The sequence below is a fragment of the Carcharodon carcharias genome, chromosome 22 (genome assembly GCF_017639515.1).
Source record: "Carcharodon carcharias isolate sCarCar2 chromosome 22, sCarCar2.pri, whole genome shotgun sequence".
Classification (NCBI taxonomy): domain Eukaryota; kingdom Metazoa; phylum Chordata; class Chondrichthyes; order Lamniformes; family Lamnidae; genus Carcharodon; species Carcharodon carcharias.
In genome coordinates, this window is record NC_054488.1 from 57,974,580 (window position 1) to 58,001,175 (window position 26,596).

General features: G+C 44.6%; 1 protein-coding gene across 3 annotated transcripts in view; it reads right to left on the reverse strand.

Annotated features, from left to right (window-relative positions):
• The window catches only part of prkcab (protein kinase C, alpha, b), a 311,791-nt gene that overhangs the window by 80,298 nt on the left and 204,897 nt on the right, over positions 1–26,596 (reverse strand). For all 3 annotated transcript variants that reach the window (XM_041216608.1, XM_041216607.1, XM_041216609.1), the window contains one exon: positions 615–771. In XM_041216608.1, coding sequence (XP_041072542.1) covers positions 615–771 — 157 coding nt within the window. The remainder of the gene's footprint in view (positions 1–614; positions 772–26,596) is intronic.

The following is a 26,596-nucleotide window of genomic DNA, read 5'->3' on the forward strand; positions in this document are numbered from 1 at the left end:
CACAACGTCCCCGGGGGGGCTTTTTGACCTCATCATATTTACCCCAATCCTGGTTTAAGCAGTGAAATCCTAAAAGGCTGCCAACTACGTTAATCTTGCAAACAATATTATCTTGCAATTCTCCCGCAGCTACTTCCACTGTCTCACACACAGTACGTGTACAAGGGATAACTGGCACACACACACACAGTATATGTACAAGTGATAAATGCCACACACACTGTATGTGTACAAGGGATAACCCCCACACACACACACAGGACATGTACAAGGGATAACTGTCACACATATGCATTAAGTGTATAAGGGATAACTCTCACATTCACACAAAGTACATGTACAAGGGATGACTGTCATGCACACACTTTACATGTTCAAGGGATAATGGTCATACACATACATGCACAGTAAATGTACACTGGATAACACTCATACACACACACACACATGTACATGGGATAACTGTCACGTGCATGATGAGGTTAAAGGTACATGATGGTAATGCTGATGAGAGATAAGATGTTAAACATAATATGTGCCCTCTTGTGGAAAATAAATCATAAAAGGTTTTTCCCTAATCCTGTCTAGACAGTGGAAACAGTAAATGTACTCACAATGTGAATGATTCATTCCAGCTGGGGTTGAGTGTTGAACGGATGGTTTTTGTTTTCTGTTTGCTTTCGCTTTTGGGATCAGGGATGAGTTTGAGTTTCACGTAGGGATCTGAAAGACCGTTGGGATCCATGGGGATTAGGTTTTTTGCATCTCGCACTGTAAAATAGATAAAAAAGACAGTTGAATGATCTGAAAGAGCAGGGTTTTCAGTGTGAGCATTCCTGAACATGCACCTCTGCTGCTACAATTCATATTTCAGTTTAATCGAAACAGAAAGGTAGTGTTCTGATGACCACATGATACAGCTAGTTTAGGATTTAGTGCAGCCCTAGAAACAGGTATAGTCCAGTCTCAGTGAGGGTAATCGATGGGTGATAGGATTAGACCAGAAACCTCGCCCTTAGGGGAGGTGGGTAAAACAGTCTCTCTTTGGGATTTTGAATGGGGTGTCCCCTTACTTGGCATGAAGACAGGTTCCCTGTCCAATTAAGGGCGTTGGGCAGGCTTGTGAAGCTGGAAAGGCAATCAAAGATCTTCCTGCTTCAGAGGAACAGTCCACTGATGTAAAGAGGAAAGCAGTGAGAGGGTCCTTTAACATGAAGGGGCTCTCCTAGCAATTTTAAGAAAAAAATCAATTAAAAAATAGACAAAGCAACCAAGCCACCATTGCGAGAGGGGGGCTGGGGGTTGGAGGGCCTCTCTACAGGGTAGCTACCTCCACCCATGCATGTAGGGAGGGCTGTGTTGGCAAGGCTGGTAGAGCTGGCACCTCCACCTGCTGCTGGGTGCCCACCTTTGTGTTGGGAGACTGGAGGTTGACTGGAAAATCCCTGTTGGCCTCCATTACTTACGGCTCACAAAACTCATCATGAGCCTAACCTGCTGCTCATCTTTTGCCAAGCCTCGAACCCACCTCCCTCAAAACACCGTGAACAGGGCCAGGAAATGGACACACTGACTGGGGATTAGTATCTTCAGGCTGTGTTCGCCTCTGTTCCTGACCTGAGCAGGGTCTGGAAACCCTGCCCAATGCGTTTGATATTAATGGCCCGGGTGTTTCAGAAGCAATACAGGAAGTGACAGAACACTGTCACTCAGCACTCCTCAAAGTGCTACAGATTGCAAATTCAGCTATCTGATAAATACCATAAACCTGCACTAACTGAAGCAGGAGAGGGCCCTTCTGTGCTCGATTCTCTCTACACTGGCACTGGGGACCAGGAGGAGATTTCCACAGCACCACTAAATCCCTGTAACTAATTGTACATGAATCATTAAGGGTTAGCATGCAGGTATCAGTAAATAGGAAGGCAAACAAAATGTTGGCCTTTATCACAATGGAGTATAAAAGTAGGAAATCTTGCTATAACCATACAGGGCCTTAATGAGACCACACCTACAGTACTGTAAACAGTTTTGGTCAACACACTTAAGGAGGGACATACTTGCATTGGAAGCAGTTTGGAGATGATTCACTGGGCTGATTCCTGAGATGAAGGGATTGTCTTATGAGGAAAAGTTGAGCAGGTTGGGCCTATACTCATTGGAGTTTCGAAGAATGAGAGGGGATCTCATTGAAACATATAAAATTCTGACAGGGCTGGACAGACTGGATGCAGGGATGATGTTTCCTCTGGCTGGGGGTGTCTAGAGAAAGGGGTTACAGTTTCAGGGTATGGGGTAGGCCATTTAGGACTGAGTTGAGGAGAAACTTTTTCACTCTGAGGGTGGTGAACCTATGGAATTCTCTGCCACAGAAGGCTGGAGGCCCAGTCACTGAATATATCTAAGAAGGAAATAAATGGATTTCTAAACTCTAAAGGTGTCGAGGGGTAAGGGGAGAGAGCAGGAGTATATCTTTGAGATAGAGGATCAGACATGATCATACTGAATGGTGCAGCAGACTCAGAGAGAGCCCAATGACCTGCTCCTAATTCCTATGTAGGATTCTGAGGGGACTTGGCAGATACTCAGAGGATGTTTTTTCCCTCATGGGGGAATCTAGAAATGGGGACACAGTTTAAAAATAAAGTGTCTCCGATTGGGGATGAGGAGGAATTTCTTTTCTCAAAAGGCAGTTGGTGTTTGGAATTCTCTCCCCCAGAGAACAGTGGAGGCTGGGTCACTGAATATATTCAAGGCTGGGTTAGATAGATTTTTGATTGACAAGGGAGTCAAGGGTTAGGGGGGGGGCGGGGACAGACAGGAAAGTGGAGTTAAGGCCACAATCAGATCAGCCATGACCTTATTGAATGATGCAGCAGGCTCAAGGGGCTGAATGGCACACACCTGCTCCTATTTCTTACGTTCTGATGAGAGAGAGAGAGAGATGGCGGGGTTATAGCGGAGTGGGCTATCTTAACAAGAAATAGAAACTGTCTTGTGGGAGGATGGTGCAAAGGGCTACAGTGAGAATCTATTCATGGTTAACATTAGATGACTGCCGCTCAGGCAAGCAATTCAACAATTTATATTGTCAGTGGACAGGTGACTGGTTTAACAGGGGATGTCATTATAAAATCCTTGATATAATGGAACGAATATAGATAGCCCAACATCAGAGTTCTGAAGGAGATAGCTGAAGAGATAGTGGAGGCGTTAGTGGTGATCTTTCAGGAATCACTGGAGTCAGGGAGGGTCCCAGAGGACTGGAAAATCGCTAATGTAACCCCCCTGTTTAAGAAGGGAGTGAGGCAAAAGACGGGAAATTCCAGGCCGATTAGCCTGACCTTGGTCGTTGGTAAGATTTTAGAGTCCATTATTAAGGATGAGATTTCAGAACACTTGGAAGTGCATGGTAAAATAGGGCAAAGTCAGCATGGTTTCATCAAGGGGAGCTCATACCTGACAAATCTGTTAGAATTCTTTGAGGAGGTAATGAGTAGGTTAGACAAAGGAGAGCCAATGGATGTTATCTACTTGGACTTCCAGAAAGCCTTTGACAAGGTGCCGCACAGGAGGCTGCTCAGTAAGATAAGAGTCCATGGTGTTAGAGGCAAGGTACTAGCATGGATAGAAGATTGGCTGTCTGGCAGGAGGCAGAGAGTGGGGATAAGGGGGTCCTTCTCAGGATAGCGGCCAGTGACTAGTGAGTTCCGCAAGGGTCAGTGTTGGGACCACAACTTTTCACTTTATACGTTAATGATCTAGATGAAGGAAATGAGGGCATCCTGGCTAAGTTTGAAGGTGATACAAAGATTGGTGGAGGGACAGGTAGTATTGAGAAGGCAGGGAGGCTGCAGAAGGATTTAGACAGGTTAGGAGAATGGGCAAAGAAGTGGCAGATGGAATACAATGTGGGGAAGTGTGAGGTCATGCACTTTGATAGGAAGAATAGAGGTATAGACTATTTTCTAAATGGGGAGAGAATTCAGAAATCTGGAGTGCAAAGGGACTTGAGAGTCCTAGTCCAGGATTCTCTTAAGGTTAACTTGCAGGTTGAGACAGTACTTAGGAAGGCAAATGCAATGTTAGCATTTATTTCGAGAGGACTAGAATATAAAAGCAGGGATGTGCTGCTGAGGCTTTATAAGGCTCTGGTCAGACCACATTTAGAATATTGTGAGCAATTTTGGGCCCCGTATCTCAGGAAGGATGTGCTGGCCCTGGAGAGGGTCCAGAGGAGGTTCACGAGAATGATCCCAGGAATGAAAGGCTTAACATATGAGGAACGTTTGAGGTCTCTGGGTCTATACTCGATGGAGTTTAGAAGGATGAGGGGGGCATCTGATTGAAACTTACAGAATACTAAAAGGCCTGGACAGAATGGACGTAGGAAAGATGTTTCCATTAGTAGGAGAGACTAGGACCCAAGGGCACAGCCTCAGAGTAAAGGGAAGACCTTTTAGAACAGAGATGAGGAGAAACTTCTTTAGCCAGAGAGTGGTGAATCTATGGAATTCATTGCCACAGAAGGCTGTGGAAGCCAGGTCATTGAGTGTATTTAAGACCGAGATAGATAGGTTCTTGATTGGCAAGGGATCAAAGGTTACGGGGAGAAGGTGGGAGAATGGGGTTGAGAAACTTATCAGCCATGATTGAATGGCAGAGCAGACTCGATGGGCCGAATGGTCTAATTTCTGCTCCTATGTCTTATGGTCATATGGTCTATCTGTCAGAGCAACTTAAAACCTATTATCACTTATTCACTATACACAACCCCAGTGCCACCTATTAACTGATCTTTTGGGGTTATTTTTGGGGATTTTTCCAAGCCTTAAAATTGATTCCATATGCAGCAATATCCACAATCTACCAATGACACACTTGGGTTTCAGCTCATATCTGACCAAAACTTTAAATCATACAATAGTCTCAAATCTTCCTGAAAAGAAAGACCCTCAGTTGTTGTACTGTACAGACAGACATTTGGCCAGAGTGAACTGGGAGCAGCCAATTTTTGGTAAACCTGAGTCAGAGCAGTGGGACTCATTCAAGAAGGAAATGGGGAGAGTACAGGGCCAACGTATTCCAGTAAAGACAAAGGGAGGGACCAACAAATCCAGGGAACCCTGGGTGTCAAGGGATATACAGGATTGGATAAAGAGAAAAGGGGAGGTTTATGGCAGATACCGAGGGCACAAAACAGCAGAAGCCCTAGAGGAGTATAGAATATGTAGGGGGGGAACTTAAAAAGGAAATTAGGAGAGCAAAATGGGGGCATGAGAAAACATTGGCAGGTAAAATAAAGGAAAATCCAAAGTTATTTTACAAGTACATTAAGAGTAAGAAGATAACTAGGGAAAGAGTAAGGCCCATTAAGGACCATAGTGGTAATTTGTGTGTGGAGCTGGAAGACGTAGGTAGGATTCTAACTGAATACTTTGTGTTGGTGTTCACAAGTGAGAGGGATGACATGGGCATGGAAATCAGACAGAAGGACTGTGATATAATTAAAGAAATTAGCATAGAAAGGGAGGAGGTGCTAAGTGGCCTGCCAAGCTTAAAAATAGATAAATCTCCAGGCCTGGATGAAACGTATCCCAGGCTGTTGAGAGAGGCAAGGGAGGAGATAGCAGGGGTGCTGGCAATTATTTTCAAAACCCCTTTGGCCACAGGAGAGGTGCCAGAGGACTGGAGGACAGCCAATGTGGTACTGTTATTCAAGAAGGGAGGTAGGGATAAACCAGGGAACTACAGGCCAGTCAGTCTAACCTCAGTGGTGGGGAAACGATTGGAAGCAATTCTGAGGGACAGAATTAATCTACACTCGGAGGGACAGGGATTAATCAAGGACAGTCAGCATGGTTTTGTTAAGGGGAAGTCATGTCTGACCAATTGGATTGAATTTTTCGAAGAGGTGACCAGGTGTGTAGATGAGGGCAATGCATTTGATGTGGTCTACTTGGGCTTCAGCAAGGCTTTTGATAAGATCTCACATGGGAGACTGATAATGAAGGTAAGAGCCCATGGGATCCAAGGCAATTTGGCAAATTGGATCCAGAAATGGCCGAGTGGCAGGAAGCAGAGTGTGATGGTCGAGGGATGTTTTTGTGACTGGATGCCTGTGTCCAGTGGGGTTCCACAGGGATCGGTGTTGGGTCCCTTGCTGTTTGTGGTATATATAAACAATTTAGATTTGAATGTAGGAGGGTTGAATGTAAGTTCACGGATGACACGAAAATTGGTGGGGTGGTAAATAGTGAGGGGGATAGCCTTAGATTAAATAAGGATATAGATGGGCTGATCAGTGGCAAATGGAATTTAATCCGGATAAATGTGAGGTGACGCACTTGGGCAGGACAAACAAGGCACGGGAATACACAATGAATGGTAGGACTCTGGGAAGTACCGAGGATTAGAGGAACCTTGGTGTGCATGTCCACCGGTCCCTTAAGGTAGCGGGACAGGTAGATAAGGTGGTTAAGAAGCATATGAGATACTTGCCTTTATTAGCCGAAGCATGGAATATAAGAGCATGGAGGTTATGCTGGAACTGTATAAAACGCTGGTTAGGCCACAGCTACAGTATTGCGTGCAGTTCTGGAATTCGCATTATATGAAGGATTTGATTGCACTAGAGAGAGTGCAGAGGAGATTTACCAAGATGTTGCCAGGGCTGGAGAGTTTTAGTTATGAGGAGAAATTGGATAGACTGGGGTTATTTTCTCTGGAGCAGAGGAGATTGAGGGGGAACATGATTGAGGTGTATAAAATTATGAGGGGCATAGATCGGGTAGACAGGAAGGAACTTTTCCCCTTGGTGGAGGGATCAATAATCAGGGGGCATAGATTTAAGGTCAGGGGCAGGAGGTTTAGAGGGGATGTGAGGAAGAATTTTTTCACCCAGAGGGTGGTGGATATGTGGAACTCACTGCCTGAAAGGGTGGTAGAAGCAGAAACCCTCATAACGTTTAAGTAGTATTTGGATGTGCACTTGTGATGCCCTGGCATACAAGGCTATGGGCCTAGTGCTGGAAAATGGGATTAGAATAGTTAGGCACTTGTTTGACCAGTGCAGACTCGATGGGCCGAAGGGCATTTTTCTGTGCTGTAGGCCTCTATGACTCTATGACCCTTTTAGCTTCAGTTCAGTCGCAGAACATACTATGGCCACTTGGTGGAGCTGAAGGATCACTCCAGTGTCTGAGACCCCACACAATATCTGCTGAATAAGATTCTTTGTGCAGTTGGGGATGTTTTTGAGCCCCTCAGGTAGCGGGAAGCTCCCATTCTGGACCACACCATTCAGTGTGAGGTACAGAGATCAGGCCTTTATGTGTTTCAGCAACACAAAACACTCAAGTCTTCACATTCAAATAAAAGCAAACTACTGCAGAGGTTGGAAGTCTGAAATGAAATCAGAAAATGCTGGAAATGCTCAGCAGAAATACTGACCTGAAACATTAACTCTGTTTCTCTCCACAGACACTGCCTGACCTGCTGAGCGCTTTCCTTTTATTCCCGTCACCACATGTTCACTTCATGGCAGCAGGTTAGCAATGACTGAGCGGTGTGTGACCATCGCCAACCAGGAATCAATGGAGAAACGCACTGGGAGTGAGGGAGAAGGATGTTTGCTATTTGCACACGTGTGATTGTGTACATGGATCACTGGCTGTACACAGAACAAGGATTTCACACGGGCAAAAAGGAATCTGAAGATGATTATTCTAGCTGTGTATTAGACATAAGAGATCACAGAACAGGTGGCAGCCAATTAAAACTGTCTCCACTAACCTGCCCTTTCCCCATATCCAACTATATTTGGCCTTTTCAGAGATGTCATCCATGCCCTCGTTAACTGATGTTATCTGCCTCAACAGCCTTCCATCTCCTAAGATCCCTTTTGCATGAAAAAACTTTTCTCACTTGCCCCTTTCTCCCTCTTGAGATAATTCTGAGTATTGACCTGCTGCTTACTGGTTATTCGGTATACTCTTTCACTACTGACCCTCTCAAAACCCCCATTCAACATTCCTTAACCTTCTCTGTTCTAGTTTAAAGTAAAAGCCCCAATTCCTCAAGTCATAACTTTCATCTCTCATCTCTGGTGTCATTCTGCAAGAACTTGCATTTCTATAGTACTTTTATCATAGTAAAACACCCAAAGGAGATACATTAGTGAATCAGAATTGACAACAAGCCAAATGAGGATATAATCAGACAGGTGACCAAAGCTTGGCCAGTGAGACAGATTTTGAGGTATGTCTTAAAGGAGGAGAGAGAGGTGGAGATGATAAGGGAGGGAATTCCAGAGTTTCGGGCCTAGTAAATCTTCTTCATACAATATAGCACAGAATCTTCCAGAATGCTGTAACTGAACATTGGGCAAGTCCAGTGTCACTGGCTGCTGCAGTTTCAGATGCAGCTTTTGGAGGGAGGGAGTGGTTCTCACTAAAGTAACAGTGTAATTGTTACAGTAACATCTGCAGACTGGTTACTGCTCCTTGTGGGACCTGACTATGTTTATCCAAGTCAAATTGGCACACGCCAGAATGACTCAACGTATATGAAATGCTTTGAAATGTTATTAGTTGCTGTATAAACTGGAGACACACAGAATAAATCCATCAGCATCAGTGAAAAGCAAAGGCAGAACCCATGTTTCAGGCACTGTGTTGGTTCAGAGTACAAGTCTTTCTGTCTCTTCTCTTCAGGAATGACCACTGAGTTGCTGTGCTTTACTGGCATTTTCTGTCTTTTGTCTCAGATTTGTACTAATTTTGTTTTTTGTTTGCTCTCAATACGAGGAAGCCGGGAATTCTCTGGGAGCTATTGGTGCTTTTACCAGCATAACTCCTGATCTCAGAACGTGGGGGAGATACCACGGGACTCGGTGGCAGGTTCTCGAGTTAACTTGTGAGGGGTAGACCTCAGCCTGCCCAAGGCAGACATCACATGGGGGTGGAGCTGAGAGGCAGCGAGGGTAAGGAAGGGCGGAGGGGATGGGGTAGACTCCTTACACCAGGAGCTACCACAGCAGGAACTCAGTCCACCTGCTATGAGGAGTAGGGGTATCAGGCAGGTCAGTAGGGTGCTTATCCTGCAGAGGATGGTGGCTGGGGGGATACATCTCCCCTTCATAGTGCTGAATGCCACAGTGCTCAGCACTCCATCATCCCCAAAGACCAGCTTCAAAGAAACTGATACCACACCCAAGAAGAGAGGGGAAGCTGCAACAATACACAGAGCAAGAGAGCTAGAGCTGAACAGGATGCTGAGAGGAAGTTGATGGTTTCACTTTAACAACCTTGAAGAAGCTGGTATCGGTTGATATCTGGGTTCCTCGTGTGCCGGGATTTCCCCAAGCAAATGCGCCACACAGAGATAACATCAGCTGCCTTTTGGCTGGTGGGTGCTAGCACCAGCAGTAGTTTGTTTGAAACACTGTTTTATTTCTGTATTGCCTATCCTGAGACTTGAGAACTCTCAGCTGTGTGACAAAGTAACTTTACTTGTGAACTTACTTTCACTTACGACACTTTCCTAACTTCCTCTGGAGAAACGCACACTCACAAACCACCTGTGATCACATCAAATCCCAGAGCACAGAACGAGGCCATTCAACACGATGCGCCTCTGCTGACTCTTTGTAAAGGGCTGTCCAATTAGTTATATTCCTCCTGCTCTTTACTGCTCTCATCAATAGCTCTGAAAGTTGTGGGTTCAGTTCCCACTCCACAGACTTGAACAAAAAAATCTAGGCCAGCATTCCCATGCTGTACTGAAGGAGTGCTACAATGTCAGAGGTGCCAACTTTCATATGGGACTTCAAAGCAATGCTCCGGCTGCCCTCTTAGGTGGACGCAAAAGATTCCTTGAAACTAGTTCAAAGAGTTCTTCCTGATGTCCTGACCAGGCAAATATTTATCCCTCAATCAGATAGTTGGTGGCATAGTGGTACTGTCACTGAACCATTACTCCAGATACCCAGGGTAATGCTCTGGGGACCCAGGTTCAAATCCCACCACGGAAGATGCTGAAATCTGAATTAAATAGAAAAAAAATCTAGAATTGTCGATTGTTGTAAAAACCCATCTGGTTCATTAATACCCTTTAGGGAAGGAAATCTACCATCCTCACCTGGTCTGGCCTACATGTGACTCCAGGTGGTTGACTCTTAAATGCCCCCTGAAATGGCCTAGCATACCACTCAGTTCTCAAGGGCAGTTAGGGATGGGCAAACGATGCACACGAATGAATATTAAAAAAAAACATCAGTATGAAAAACAGATTGTCTGGTCATTATCATGTCGCTGTTTGTGGGTGTTTGCTGTGTGTAGCAGTCTTGCTAGATTACAACAGTGACCACATTTTATAAAGTACTTCACTGGCTGTGAAGCACTTTGGGATATCGCGAGAAGTTTCTTCTTTACTTCCAACTCCCCACCCCTCCCTGTAACTCAGTTTTACTTCTCTTTTTAACGTTACAGTGCTCTCCTTGCAGGATCCAGGTACACAGCTGTATTCACTACGAATACCTACTGGAAAATTGTCTGCACCAACCCACAATCTCACCTGCTAAACAAATGGATAGAAAATTGGAAGGTGTGTAAAAGGATTTCCAAATCTACCGAACTGATGGTAGAAAACGTATCTTTCTTACTTGCTGATTTATCCTGATTGAATTGTGTCATTCCGCAGGGTTTGGTAAGGATTGCCCTTTGCACTTTTGCCTCAATTGTGTTGTTAACCTTGGCTCAGCATCCTCTCTCTCTGGGACAGAAGGTTCAAATCCCACTACAGAGACTTCAGCACATAATCCTGATACTTCAATGCTGTACTGAGGGAGAGCTGCACATTCAGAGGTTCTGTCTTTCAGATGAAACATCTGCCCTCTCAGGTGACATAGAAGATCCCACAAAATAGGGCAGGGAAGCCCTCCTAGAATCCTGGCCAATATTTATTCCTGAGCTGATATCAATAAAGCAGATGATTTGGACATTGGTGTTTGTGGGACCTTGCTGTTTCCCTACATTAAAACTGGTTTGTTGGTTTTGTAGTATTATTATATATACTAATTATCATCATTTGACAATTTCTTGTGTCAAGGATGATTCTTCCCGGTGGATGGCTGGGTTTAACTGAGGTGTCAATGTTAATGGCTTATGAGCCCTATCTTAGCCTGAAAGACTCTCCCATTGGTTATTGGCCAGTCAAGGTAATGGTAGATTGTTGGCTTGAGCAGCTGCCCTCTCTTTCTGCATCTCTCACCATTCTCTCTCAGTGGCTGCTCTTTTTGACTGGTGGACCTTGGCACCATTTTTGTGGATGATTCACCATTTTGATCACAATTGGGTATCTCACATGTATTGACGTTAATGGAGCAGATGTTCACGGAGGCTTTGAAATAGTCTTTGGGACATTTCCTTTGGCCCCTGTGTGAACGGGCTCCCTGGCATAGCTCTGAGTAGAGCACCTGTTTGGGAAGTCTTGAGTTGGGCATTCTGACAACATGTCTGGAGAAGGGTCTGTTCCCTGTCTTTTAGAGTGGGAGTCCTGTTACAAAGTGGGACATTGCCTGGTTTCAATGATCAGGCGAGCCTGTATAATAACTGAGGACAAGGCCCCACTGCAACCTTACATCCACCTTTTCATCACCATCAGCCAATCCCCTGTCGGAGCATTTTGTTGTGGTCAGGCTTACTGAATGCCAGCCCTTGCTCCCCATGTCATGGGGCGCCCTAAAGTAGGTTGATGAGGGTTTGAATGATGTAGAGGCACCAAACTCTACCTCACTCCACCCTAACCGCCCTGTCACTGTGGACAACAATTGTTTATATGTCAAGAGAAGAACCCTGTTTGTTTTGCAGCCAGCTTCTATATTTGGAGTTTATTCTGGCTAATGCACATACACATACACACACCTTGGCCATGAAAGGCACTATATAAATAAACTCTTCTGTCTTTAAGTCATAGATCAACATTTGTTCATGCTGTAGCTTGAGATATATGGAAATTAATATAGAACAGAGTTGAAATGTATATACAATCTAGAGAAAGACAAAAAGCTGAGACACTCCTCTCTGAGTATAAAAAAAGAGTTTGCATTTGCAGTACATCTTTCACAACTTCAGGACATCCCAAAGCGCTTCCAATGCTGACGACAGCCGCTGTCTGAATGCAGTCCCTGTTGTTTAATGTAGTTGATGAACAGGTTAGACGGGGAGAAAAGGAAACCAGTTCGCCTGAATCACGGAGAGATAAAAACGTATGCTGGGAACGTACACTAATGAGCAGCAAACTAGGAGCTGGCTGCATTCTCAGTAATTCAACCACTAACTGTTCGACAGAATTCCAAGTGCTCACTGATTATGTCAAAGGAGAAATATGGAAAACTGGGCAAATCAGGAATACCGAGGGAACTGCTACAATACAAAGCATCTTGTAGGAATCCCAATAGGTTTAAAGCTAACTAAAAGGGAAAGTTAAAGAAGGAAACTGTCCTCAGTCAAATGCAGCAACCAGATAAAACATTGAGTTGAACTCTGTTGTAGAAAAGTCAAATGCTACAAATTATATGCAATTCTCAGCTCAAATGAAAGAAAAGCGAGAGCAGATCCTGTTTATTGCCACTGTGTTCGAGCTGTGACCCAACAAATTTCTTCTCTGATTACTGGGAGTTACTCCAAAATAATTCCCAAGTTGGAAACAAATATGCCAAACATATTGATATGTTAGACGGAATCCCTGTGGAGGTGGCTTTGAGATGATATTTGGAAAGATTTCTGTCGGGTTGGCTTTCTGAAGAGTTCCTGCTTCCCTGCACTTTTGTTAGAGATGAGCTAAAAGCAGCAGCGATGGGCAGGCAATTAGGGTCATGAAAAAGTTAATTAGAAAGATTGAACCGTGTCATGTATTGCACAGTGGATGAGCCCCTGCTATGTCAACCTCATCTCTTCCCCCTGTCCCTGGTAGGTGAGGAGTCAGCCTCGCCGTGGGAGGTCAGTGTCTCGTAACCTTTCAGACTGTGGAGGAACTCAGCAACAACAAATAACAAGGTTACTATCTGCCCATATTGCAGCCCTGCCTTTGTGCCTGTAATAGTGGAGATGGTTGACTCCCATGGGCACATGCGTTACACTTTTAAGCCATTCCCCAGATGCTAATGGCGATTGCAATGCCCCCCTCCCACTGCATCAGATCAGCCCTCAGCAGTGCCTCCTGCTGGTCTCACAATGGGAACCGCTGGCCTCCAACGGAATAGGTCATGATGTCCAGTGTTCCTGCCTTGGGAACCTGCTTAAGCGGATGGTGAACATGGAGGCAGACTTTAATTGACTGCTTCCCATAAGGTTCCCTGTCATGCAACTCTGACCCATGTGGGATCGGGATCCAGGAATGATTCTGGCACCCAAAAGATTTTACAAGTGGATAATATTCCGCCCATTGTGTATGAATGGATCACAGAGAGCAGCTAATTCCAGCAAAGTTCAATTATTAACCTTAATCTGTTCATATTAGGTGCTGGTTTGATACTCTTACTGGAGTGTTGTTTAATGCTGCTGTAGAAATTGGGTGCAGGAATGTTTAGCTGAGTGTTAATCATCACAAAGTGAACTCTGCCACGCTAAGAATTTCGATTTCGACATGTGTTGTTATGTAGGGCACTGTGGGGGGGGGGGGGGGGAGACATGAATTCCAAGTGGGAAAGGGGGCATGGTCTGTGCTGGGACACCACTGAAGGGGGGGATGAAAGAGAGCCTTTGCTGGGACACCACCAGGGGGAGAGAGCCTGCGCTGAGACACAACCAAGAGGAGAGAATCTGTGCTGGGACACAACCAAGGAAAGAGAGCCTCTGTTGGGCACCACCAGGGGGAAGGAGACTGTGCTGGGACTTTTTCAAAAAGGAACTGGATAGTTGCTTGAACTACATGGTAAATCGAGCAAGCCAAAGTGCGGAGGTGGACTAAGTGGCTCGTGCGGAACAAATCACCAGCACAGGTTAGCGGCTGAATGGCCTGTTTCTGTGCTGGTCTCTCAGGGAATCATGGGATATGGAGAGAAGGAGGGAAAGTGGAGGCGAAGTCCAAAACCAGCCATGATCATACTGAACAGCAGAACAAGCTCGATGGGCCGCGTGGTCCACTCCTGCTCCTATTTTCTATATTCCAATATCTTAACAATTCTATTAAATCTTGTTTGCCCTGAGCTTAGTTTGAAGTTCCTTGGCACAGTTTCAGTTGCAGGTCTGAATATTTGCATTTTTATTGTTATTGTTCGTAAAAGTTGTTGAGATATTTGCTGATAACTCCTGTCACATTCCAAACCGGAAATCATGGTGTCATTTCATCCGGACCTGTCACTATATAGACGCGTGGATTATCTTCAGTTCTTTTATCCATCCTTCCATTGAAGAGGGAAGGGGATCTTTTACCCCTTGAGATAGCAGCTCTTTGTCTTCATTATCACCTCTTTACAATAATTTTCAATATCAGCATTTTTAACACAGTAAAATGTCGCAGGGTGCTTCACTGGAGTGTTAATAGACAAATCTGACACCAAGTTACATAAGGTGATGTCAGGCCTTTTGACCAAAAGCTTGGTCAAAGAGGTAGGTTTTAAGAAAAGGTTTTAAAGGAGGCAAGGGAGGTAGAGAGGGAATTCCAGAAGCCGAGCATAGACTGCTGAAGGCACAATCGGCAAAGCTGGAATAATGAGAATGAGGGATTATGCAGGAATTCAGAATTGGAGGAATACAGAGGTCTCCAAGGAAGGGCTGGAGGATGTTACAGAAGTAGGGAAGGCTGATGTCATGAAGGGTTTTGAACACAAGGATGAGAATTTTAAAAGTGAGGCAGGAGTCTTTACAGCAGCAGGTGCTGTAGTGTAAACAAGGCAACCCCCAGAGGAGCAATGCAGCTCGAGGTATAAATGTAGTAAGTCCTCCTGAGGAGCAGTGCTCCAAGCAAATGTCAGTGTTGTGACAGACAACCCAGGAGTTTGCACCTATCTGTACAAACCTGGCAGCACAGATCTCTGTTTGCTATCCCAGATATTGAGGGAGACGAGCAGACAGTCAAAGATTGCAGCTTCAAAGGACCATAAGACACAGGAGTAGAAGTAGGCCATTCGGCCTATCCAGTCTGCTTCACCATTCAATGAGATCATGGCTGGTCTGATAATCCTCAACTCTGCTTTCCTGCCTTTTCCCCATCACCCGTGATTCCCTTACAGATTAAAAATCTGTCTGTCAAAAGAATTGTGCTCTGGTTTCCAGGGTGTTCCTGGAGCTGTGAAATTGACCCTGTGTTTAGGTGAGTCCTACAGTTCCCGTAACACAACCAGGTTTGTCCTTCCCAACTATCAAACCGCCTCAGAGCTCCAACTCAGACAGGGATAGATGGACAGACACAGAAAATGTTGCAAATACCCAGCAGGTCTGACAGCATCAGTGGAGATGGCAGCAGCATTCACATTTCAGGCTGAACTCATATGGATATTGGTTAGTAGCAGGAGGCTGTTGTTCCATAAACCTTATCCCAGGAAAAATGAGGAACTTTAGAGTAAGAGGGGAGCAAAAAGGGATTTTTTAGATTTTGCCTCAGCATCTTAGAGTCAGAGCCAGAGGCTGTGGAGTTCAAGTCCCACTCCCGAGGCTCGAGTACATGTTCCAGTGCAGTACTGAGGGAGTGCTGTAATGTCTGTTGGACTAAACTGAAGTCTCATCTGCTCCTTTAGATGGCTGTAAAAATTCCCATGGTAGTATTTCAAAGCAGGGGGTGATTCCCCAGTGTCCTGGCCAATGTTTATCCCTCAGCCAACAGCACGATAACAGATTATCTAGCCATTTATCGCATTGTTGTTTGTGGGATCTTGCTGTGTGGAAATTGCCAAATTTTCTGCATTATGACAGTGACTACACTTCAAAAACATATTTCATTTGTTCTAAGTATTTTAGGATGTCTGGAGGTCATAATGGGTGCCACAGAAATGCAAGTTCTTTCTTTCAATCAAAGTACCTGTAATGACGAGTGGAGAGATGGAAGTCTGATCCTTCTGAGGTAGGAAAGGATCAATATCATCGCCATTGAAGTCATGGGAAAATCAGTCTTAAATGAATAGCCTCTCTTACCTTCTGTTACTGTGTTAAATATCCATTCACTCTCCATTAGAAAGTTGAGACATGCAACTCAGTTGGGACCTTGATGTGATTATCAACAGTAAACACCATTTGCTGCTGTCAGGTCCCTGACTTCAGGGGAAACAGTGACCTCAGAATGAAGATGAAAATTGAACAGAAAGCTACTGACTTTGTGCTAAACTGTTTGGCAATTCTGTTCTGTGGTTGGGGAAGCAATGACCTTGACATCAAGCATGAGCTGTTAGAATTGATGTGATTGTCAAATGTTTCTTCCCAGTCAAGAGTTAGAAAGCGAGCAGTGCTTACCCTGGGGTTTAGAGCTGCCTGTTTGAGTCACACAGCGTGTGTGTTAATCAAAAGCAAATCCTCTTTGGAATCATACGGATTCAACCTCTGGATCCGTTGCTAGAATACAGTAAGGCTCAATATCGTGGATTTAGTTCATATAGATTGTATGAAAGGTCAAGGGGTCTAGAGGAGGCCGTTTAACCCACAGAACATTGCCCTGGTCCATTTAGTTCATTTACAGATTCTCTGGAGGTCATTCCCGTGTCTTACTTATATTACCCTGCCACTGAAGTTAGAGCTGATGATGCAGTTAATCTGCTGTTAGATTGGCTATAGTTATGGTAGAGGTGATGCTGGCTATTATCATTCCGCTCCTGTGCTATAGGCAGCAACCTCAAAGTGAACTTGCTGGATCTGAGAAGGCCACAGGCTCCAGCACCTCAATACAGAAGTGACAGAACCACCACCAGCCCCACTCCAAGCTTTACATCCAATTATGAATTGAGAACAGATGAAAGAAAGGGTAAAGGGTTAGGGTAAAGCAAGAGAGGGAAATAAGAGAGTTGAGTAAAACATTTGACCAGGAGGACAGGTTAGGGTGGCCAGACAGGTATTCCATACACAAACACACAGAGTATAAGGAGCAAAATTGCATCAAAATTGAACTAATAATGACCATAAGATGATGCAGTTCAACATTGTATTTGACAGGGAGAAACACAGGGTACTAAGATTCTAGATTTCGGTAACGTTAGCTGCAATGGGATGTGACAGAGACTGTCCACAGTAAACTAAGCAAATCTGTTAATGGGTAAAATGACAAAAGATCAGAAGAACAGAAAGGGTAGACAGAGGGAAACTATTATGACAAACTGGGCCATTCAGACCTAGTGGCAGAGTCTAAGAATTCGAGCCAGATCTTTCAGGGATGAAATTAGGAAACACTTCTACTCAAAGGTTGGTACAAGTTTGGAACTCTCTTCCAAAATGTTGGATTAATTGTAAATTATTTTTTGTTGCCAAAGATATTAAGAGGATAAGGTGGGGTATATGGAGCTAGCTCACAGATCAGCCTGACAATCACTGAATGGCACTACAGACTCGAGGGGCTGAATGGCCTCCTCTTGTTCCTATATTCCTTGGTAGCTACTGGTGTAGCGTTTCACCCACTAGGAGTATGTCTCACCTACAAGGACTCATCAACCATTAATCTTAATGAATTTATAAAATTCTGGGGATGGGGAAGCTCGTGACTGAGTTTCTGACACTCTCGGCAGTTGAATCTTTTGTGTTGGGGTCATTATCAACGGAATTTTCCTTCATGTCTCTTGTTCCTCGTCTGACTGACGATGCTAGGTATTTCTTACTGAGTGGATAAGCTCCTTCAGGTATCTGATTTAAAGTTACTTTTCACTAATTTATATCACATGATCAACATAGATTAGGGAGGCCAATCAGGCCACCCCAGCTCCTCCATTCAGAAATCTCCTATAGCTCCCTGGACTCCACCCTCCAACAATGTCGCCATCACATGATTCAAATGCTTAACAAATAGTGCCAGAGTCTTTACATTCACCGCCCTGACCAGAATTCCATCCTAAATGCAGATCAGTCTTTGTGCATGATTGTCCTGACATCCGTCATTAAGTTTACCTTGTACCAGTGTCCCCACTATTTGAAGGGGTTTTCTGGATCTATCTTTGGCACTTCTTTTGTGGGTTAATGTGTAGCCTCTGAGTCTGAAGTTTGAGAGTTTAGGACCAATTTCAGACTTGAGCAAAAAATTTAGGCTGAGGCTCCCCATGCAGTCTCGAGACTGATCTCACAAAACAAAGGCTCGGAAAGAGAAAAATCTGTCAACCCTGGATTCAACAGCAGTCTGTCAACATGTGTCACACATGACCAGGAACTAAATCTTTCAAAGTACATGTCAACCATGGCTCAGTGGCTAACACCTTGCCTCTAAAACTGGCACCTGAACACAGAATTTCAGCTGACTCTCCCGGTGCAGTACTGAGGGAGTACTGCACTGTTAGGGATGCTGTCTTTTGGTTGAGATATTATATTGATGCCTCATGTGCCTCTCAGGTGCACACAAAAGATTCCATGGCATTGTTACAGAGCAGAAGAATTCTCTGTGTCAGACGATCTGATCATCATCACATTGTTGTTTGTGGGAGCTTGCTATGCGTAAACTTACCTGCTTTGTTTGCCTACATTACAACAGTCACTACACTTCAAAAGTACTTCATTAGCTGTAAAGCACTTTGGGAGGGCCTGAGGTTGGGAAAGGTGGTATGCAAACGCTAGTTCTTTCTTAACCTAGCCCGCCTGCCACGCAATCACCCATCTGCCATTTTACAAAGATAGAACAAACTTGCCTAAAAATATATGGAAGTATAAAAGCAAGTCCCTGTCAAAGGGAGTGAACCTGTTCATGCACCCCCCAATACGATGGCCAGATCAGGAGTGTTGCAGCCTCCTTGTGCCCTGTCCAGTGCAATGCATCTGTCAGGCACCCAGTGCACCAAGATTGGCTCCTTCATTCTAAAATAAAAACTGCCCTTAAAAGAGGCATAAGTTGAGGAATGGGTTGAACCTGTGGCAGAAGGATTTCACTGCTACTGCTGCGTTTGTTTTCAAACTCCTCAGCAAGATGCAACAAGTCAGCAATACAGAAACCGCCTGTGCACATTCTTCCCTGTGCAATTACTAATTATCATCTTGCTACACTGCTTGCAAAGAAAAACCTTAACAACAGATTTGCAGATTATAATAGAACAGCAATATTCATCTCTAGTGCAAGATGCCTTATCTCTGCTCTGGCCACAGAAAGACTTTGTCTGCAATTCAGCTCTTTTCAGAGACATTGTTTTGATATATGATAATTGTTTTAAGTGCAATTATGCTGCAAAATATCATTAAGTTGCCCATCAAGCTATTGCTTAGAAATTAAAGGAATTTAGATTCCAGGATCAAGTTTTGCAAATGTGTCTCCAGATATGAATTACACCCTGTACCAATTTAAACACTGTCCAATAGTACAGTCACCTTTTCAACATTTCCAAGTCTAGACCCAACAACCTGACATTTCATCACCAAAACACCACAATATTTTCAAAGGTTTCTGTTTAGGAGTCACGCTTGCCCATCACCAATTGTCCGTTCGACCTAGATTGGCTCCCATTCCTTTGAAAACTCTTATCCATGAGTTTAAACTCCTTCCTGACCTTGACCCTCTCTCCATTTTATCCTCCTTCAATCTGAAGATCCTCAGTCCCCAAATTCTCGATTTCTCACATTACAGTTTCTTGTGCCTGTCCCCCCTCTTCGCCTCAGCATTGGTGGCTGTGCCTTCAGCTGCCTAGGCCTTAAGTTCCCCCTTAAACCCCTCCACTTTTCCTCACTCTCCTCTTTCAATACTCTCCTTAAAATGCCACCTCCACGATCAAGAATTCTTCAATCCTTAATCTTTTTATTCCTTACGGTTTGAGAAGTAGTGTAGAACATTATTTCACATTAAAGTCCCTTCCTCTGCCTCAGCCCACCTGCTGTTGAAACCCTTCATTTCCTGTTGATTCAACTGTTCCAGTGGTCTGCTGTCTAGCCTGTCATCCTGCACGAGTAAACAATTTTGTCCAAACCTCAGTTGTTCATATCCTAATGCACACCAAGTCCTGTTCACCTGCCATCACTGTACTTGCTCATCTACACAGGCTTGCAGTCAAACAACTTCTCAATTTTAAAATTCACATCCTTGCTTTCACATCTCCCCATGGCCTCGCCTCTCCATATCTCTGAAACCTCCTCCAGCTCTACAAGTCTCTGAGATATCTGCACCCCTCTAATCTGGCCTCTTCTGTATCCCCGACTTCCTTCAAGATTGTGCCTTCAGCTGCTTAGGCCCTAAGCTGTGGAATTCTCTCCCTAACCTCTCTCCATCCTCCTTTTAAGTCACTCTATAAAACCTACCTCTTGGACTAACATTTAGTGACCCGTCCTAACATGCGGCTCAGTGTCCAGTTTTCCTCTGGATGATTTACTATGTTAAAGGCACTACATAAATACAAGTTGTTGTTAATCATGTTTTTAAACTGTTCCCAGTCAACAAATATTGATGTTAGTGCAAAAGAGTGAACGGGAGGTAAATGTAAAATCCTTCATCAGAGTGGATCACAGGGAGTGAGTGATTCACCATTGGAATGACAGGAGTGAGACAGACAGTGAAAAATGCTGGGTGAGAGACACGGCGTGTAGCTGGACTGCTCTGTTAGTTCGACTCTGGGATCACATTCCTGCACTGGCTGCCACACAATGTTCATTGTTGCATTAATGATTATGAAATTTATTTTTTTCAATGAAATTAAGGTTTTGAACAGAAAGGATAAGGTTTAATTGATGCCACATGGAATCAGTTCTCAGGCTCAATTCTACAAAGATATTTGATGAGTCTCATCATCCATGAGCAGCAAAACTTCAGCTCAGTGATGTACACTGACAAAGTACTTCTCATTGAGGAGTGTGAGAGACCAGAAAAGATGACAGCTACCCTCAGTTTTACTACTGCTGTGAGATTTCTCGACAATATTACATTTTAATGGACTGTGGAGGCTGGGAGATTACATGGAGACACTATAAAGTGCTTTTGAGTTGTAGCCTCAAAGCTACAGGTGCAATCACAGTGTGGGGTTGGGATTGACTGAGGGATGATACTCACATAGTGAGTCTGCATTGCCCAGTTAGGTTTTCTAGTACTTTCCTCGGGTGGAAAGAAAGACTTGTGTTTATATAGTGCCTTTCACAACCTCAAGACACCCCAAAGCACTGTGCAGTCATAAAATATGGTCGCTGTTGTAATGTAGGAAAGGCAACAGCCAATTTGTGCATAGCAAGATCCCACAAACAGTAACGTGATAATGACCAGATAATCTGTTTTTAGGTTGAGGTGGACGGATAAATATTGGCCAGGACACCATGGAGAACTCCCCTGATCTCCTTCAAAATACTATCATGATATCTTTTACATCTGCCTTGAAGGAATGTTTCATCTGAAAGACAGCACTTCCGACTGTGCTGCACTCCCTCAGTACCACCCCGTCAGCCAAGAGTTTGTGCTCAGGTCTCTGGAGGTGGACTTAAGCTCATGACCTTCTGATTCAAAGGTGAGAATGCTACAAACTGAACCATAGCTGATGGAAAAAAGCATTTATTTGTCAATCTCACGTGACGAGTTTCGGTGGATTCTATTGGATCCAAGGTTGATAGGCTTTCTCTCTCTGAGCACTTGTTTTGTGAGATCAGTCTTGTCTTCACATTGCTAGGTTTTGTCTTGTGCTTCTGATACATGCATTCACTTACTGTCACTAGCTTAGCTGCTAGTTGCTAAGGGGGAGTTGCCAAGGTAACACTGTGTGGCACAGAGCACATGTATTATTAGCTTATGGGGTGGGGGGATCAGACTGATGAACACCAAAGTGGGGAGGGTTTATTAAATAGGGAAGTGCCAGTCTATGACACCTTCCCATGTCAGTGACATTTTTCATACAATTTGTGGCTATCAGTACTGATTGATGCTCAGCAGGAAATTAAACACAAAACTGGAGTCTTGCCATTTACTGATCCTGGTTAAACAAATTATAATTCCTTGTATCCTTGTTCAGTTTCACAATAGAACTACTTAAAGCAGTTATGTGGTCTCATGCAAGACAAAAACAATCCCTGTCACAACCTGTCAGCACCTTTCCAAATAGGAAAGCAGCAATTATCTCTTATACAATGGTTCCACCATCAATACACCTACTCCCTTCTCTCTGCTTTGCTAAGGAACCATTCCCTCTATGGACACCCTGTTTTACTCCTCTATTACCCCTGCCACCTAATTTCCTTCTCCACGCAAGCTCAGGAGGTGGAATACCTGCCAATTCACCTCCTCCCACAGCTCTGCTGAGGGTCCCTCTGAGTTAAGTGAACATCCTTTAACACAGTGCACGGTGTTTGTTGCTCACTGTGCGCTGTCCTCTATATTGGGGATACCAAACACAAATGATGGGGCTACTAACAGTCAAACCATTCCCTCCCATTCCATAAGTGCGCCCCAGCTTCTTTCATTCTGTCGCCCCACATCCTCTCTCATCTCGCATTTGTTCAAATGCTCTCAAAATGCCTGTAATTAATCTTTCAATGAGGCATTTTTCAGTCCTCCAGCATTGATATCAAAAACCCATTAATGTCCAAACTCCCATTATTAATTTTGCTTTTGAGCATCACATGTAGCTCTCAATAGTTCCCGACAATACAAAAGAATATTTTTGTGGTTGAAACCTTTTGAGCAGTAGCAGCTGCTGACAGGTTTCCTGTTGAAATGTGGATATAAGTTGGTACATTTTGAGTCAGTTTCATCCTTGGTGAAATGAAAAGCACAAAACAGGAAACAACAGAACTGCACTTCCCCCCTAAACAGCTAATTATAGTAAAGCGTTATTTTAATTTTCAAATCCCCATCTCTGCAACCTCATCCAACTCTACAACCCACTGAGATCTCAGTGTTCCTTCAATTCTGGCCTCTTGCGCATCCCGGTTTTCATCATTCTTTATTGCAAGGGGATTGGAGTACAGAAATAAAGAAGTCTTGCTACAATTGTACAGGACTTTGGTGAAGCCATAGCTGGAATACTCTGTGAAGTTTTGGTCTCTATATTTAAAGGAAGGTCAGGCTTGCATAGGAGGCAGTACAACAAAGGCTCTCCAAGATTGGTCCCTGGGATGAGGGGTTGTCCTACGATGAGAGGCCGAAGAAAATTGGGCCTACATCCCCTGGAGTTTAGAAAAATGATAGGTAATCTTATTGAAACACTCAAATGGCTTGACAAGACGGACACTGTGAGATTGTTTCTGTCGGTTGTGGAATCTGAAAGACCTGGGCACATCTCAGGATAAGGGGCTGATAGTTTAGGGAGAAATTCCTTCACTCAAAAGGTTGTGAATGTTTGGAATTCTCTACCCCAAAGGCCTGTGGATGCTCCAATGTTGAACACACTTAAAGCTGGGATGGACAGGCTTTTGGGGACTTAGGGAATCAAGGAATATGGGGAGCAGGTGGGAAGGTGAAGATCAGCCATGATCATATTGAATAGCAGAGCAGGCTCAATGGGCCGTACGGTCTTCTCTTGGTCCTATTTCTTGTGTTTGTGTGTTCTCAAACCCCTCCACCTCTCCACCTTGCTTGCCTTCTTAAACTCTTACCTCTGTGATCAAGCTTTGGCCAACCCATTGTGTGTCTCACATCCAAATCCACCAACCTTAATATCCGATTTCAGGGTTTCCAATAGTTAATTAACAGGTCTGACCAAGAGAATTTGTCGACACTTAATTTAATGCTGCGCCAACCATGGCTCTCTCATATCTGAACATAATTCAGGGTGACACTCCAGTGCAGAACCGAGGGAGTGCAGCAAAGCTGGAAGTGACGTCTTTCAGATGGGATTTTGAATCATGGCCCCGTCTGCCCTCTAAGACAGGGATTCTGAAACTGTGGATCACCACCCCACTAGGTTTTGGGTTTGTGAGTTCCCAGGCAGCGATGGTGGCGATGGGACTTGGATTGAGTCTTGGCAGCTGTGAAGCTCCTTCAAATGTACAGTTATTGTCTTTTGGTGGGTGTGGCATAATCATCAGTTCTCGACGGCTCGATCGCTGCTGTTAGTATGACAGTGAAAAGGATTTTGTTGGTGTAAACCTTGCAGTTTCAACATTTACCCTACCCCCAACACCCCCTCCCACTCCCCCGCCCCAGGAACAAATTCCTATTTTCATATCCATTTTCACTCTGGGGTTATACAACAGCTGAGCATCAAAACGGGGTCACATTTGGGAAAAGTTTGGGAAGCATTGGACTAAGTGGAAGAGATCCCATGCCCCTATTTTAAAGAGGAGCAGGGGAGTTCTCCCCGGAGTCCTGAGCCAACATTTATTCCTCAATCAATATAAGTAAACAAGCAAGCATCTCTTTCTAAAATCTCGTCTAATTTGCATTTAGAATTTAACTACAACTTACTGTTAAAGTTATGAAGAAAGGTTGAACAGATTGGGCCTATGCCCAGTGGAGTTCAGGAGAATGAAAGGTATAAAACATATAAGATCCTGAGGGGACTTGACAGGGTAGATACTGGGAGGATGTTTCCACTTGTGGGGGAGAATAGAACTAGGGGACACAATTTCCCTTTTAAGACTGAGATGAGAATTTTTTTCTCTCAGTGGGATTCTCTTTCCCAGAGAACAGTGAAAGCTGGGTCATTGAATTCATTCAAGGCAGATTCAGATGGATTTTTGATAGGCAAAGGATTCAGGAGTAATGGGGGGGTAGACAGGAAAGTGGAATTGAGACCACAATCAGGTCAGTCATGATCTTATTGAATGGCAGAGCAGGCTCGAAGGGCTGAATGGTCCAGTCCTACTCCTAAGTCTAATGTTCCTAATATTCCTCCATCACATTCCTGATCTGTACCTTATAGATCGTGAACAGGCTTCGGGAAGTCAGGAGGTGAGTTACTCACTGCGGGATCCCTAGCCTCTGACCTGCTCTTGTAGCCACAGTATTTATATGGCTAGTCCAGTTCAATTTCTGGTCAATGGTAGCCCCCAGGATGTTGATGATTGGTGATTAGCAATAGTAATGCCATTGGAGGTCAAGGAGAGATGGTTAGATTCTCTCTTGTTGGATGTGGTCATTGCCTGGAACTTGCGTAGCGTGAATGATGCTGCTCACTTATCAACCCAAGTCTGAATGCTGACTGTGTAGCCGAGCCACGATGGTTCTCACACACAGGCCTGAATGAGATCTGCAGGCTGTATTGGACCCAATCCAAGGTCAATCTAGTGAAAGTAGGCAACTCCATCTGTAAAAAGACAGGAGCAGTGTTCTTGGCAAACTGCCAAGTGCTCTGGAACTCATCCAGTAATTGGGAGGGATTCAGCAGCACTGACAGTGTATCTATTTATTATTAACACAAGTTAACAGTCCTTTAGTCTCGTAATACACAGTTAAAACCCAGACCGAGACTGAAGTTTACATTGCAACTAATGCTTTAGGTTTATCAACAATATCCACTTGTATTTACATACACCCTTTAAAAGTAGTAAAACGTCCCAAGGCGTTTCACAGAAGAATTTATCCAGCTACAGAAGGAAATGTCAGGTCATGTGTTTTAAGGAAAGAGAATTGTAGAGGTTCTGGGGGGGAATTCCAAGCTTCAGGTCTAGCCAACTGAAGGAACCACCACCAATACTAGGGCAATGGAAATAGGTCCTGAATATAGGTCCTGAAGGTGCTGTTAGAAGGTGGTCACTGAGATTATCCATTTAGAAACCAACTCCCCAATCATAACATCTAAATGTCTGCGAAATGATCCTTGCACTCACATCTCTGTTCATCTGCCATTCCATGGCCATCGTATCTGAAAAATCTAACATCAGCTTATTGAATGTTCAACTCTGAATTCTCATGTTCCAGAATCTCAATTTTAACAAAACAATCGGCCCTGACATCTCCACTGAGGGGGCGCCGACGCTCCAGCGCAGCAGTGAGGGAGCGCTGACGCTCCAGCGCAGCAGTGAGGGGGTGCAGACGCTCCGGCGCAGCAGTGAGGGGGCGCAGACGCTCCGGCGCAGCAGTGAGGGGGCGCCGACGCTCCGGGGCAGCAGTGAGGGGGCGCCGACGCTCTGGCGCAGCAGTGAGGGGGCACAGACGCTCTGGCGCAGCAGTGAGGGGGCGCAGACGCTCTGACGCAGCAGTGAGGGGGCGCCGACGCTCTGGCGCAGCAGTGAGGGAGCGCCGACGCTCTGGGGCAGCAGTGAGGGGGCGCAGACGCTCCAGCGCAGCAGTGAGGGGGCGCAGACGCCCTGGCGCTGCAGTGAGGGAGTGGTAGACTCCAGCGCAGCACCAAGGGGGTGCTACACCGTCAGCTGCCGTTTTTCCATTGAGGTTTTTAAACTGACACCCAGTCTGCCCTCTCTGGGAATAGAACATTCCATGGTACTGTTTTGAAAGGGAGCGGCCTTCTTCCTGGAGTCCTGTAACTAACAATGCTAAAAAAACTTGACATTTTCCTCAAGCTGTTGTGGGAGCTTGCTGTGCACAAATTGGTGATCTTGTTTCCTACATTAACATG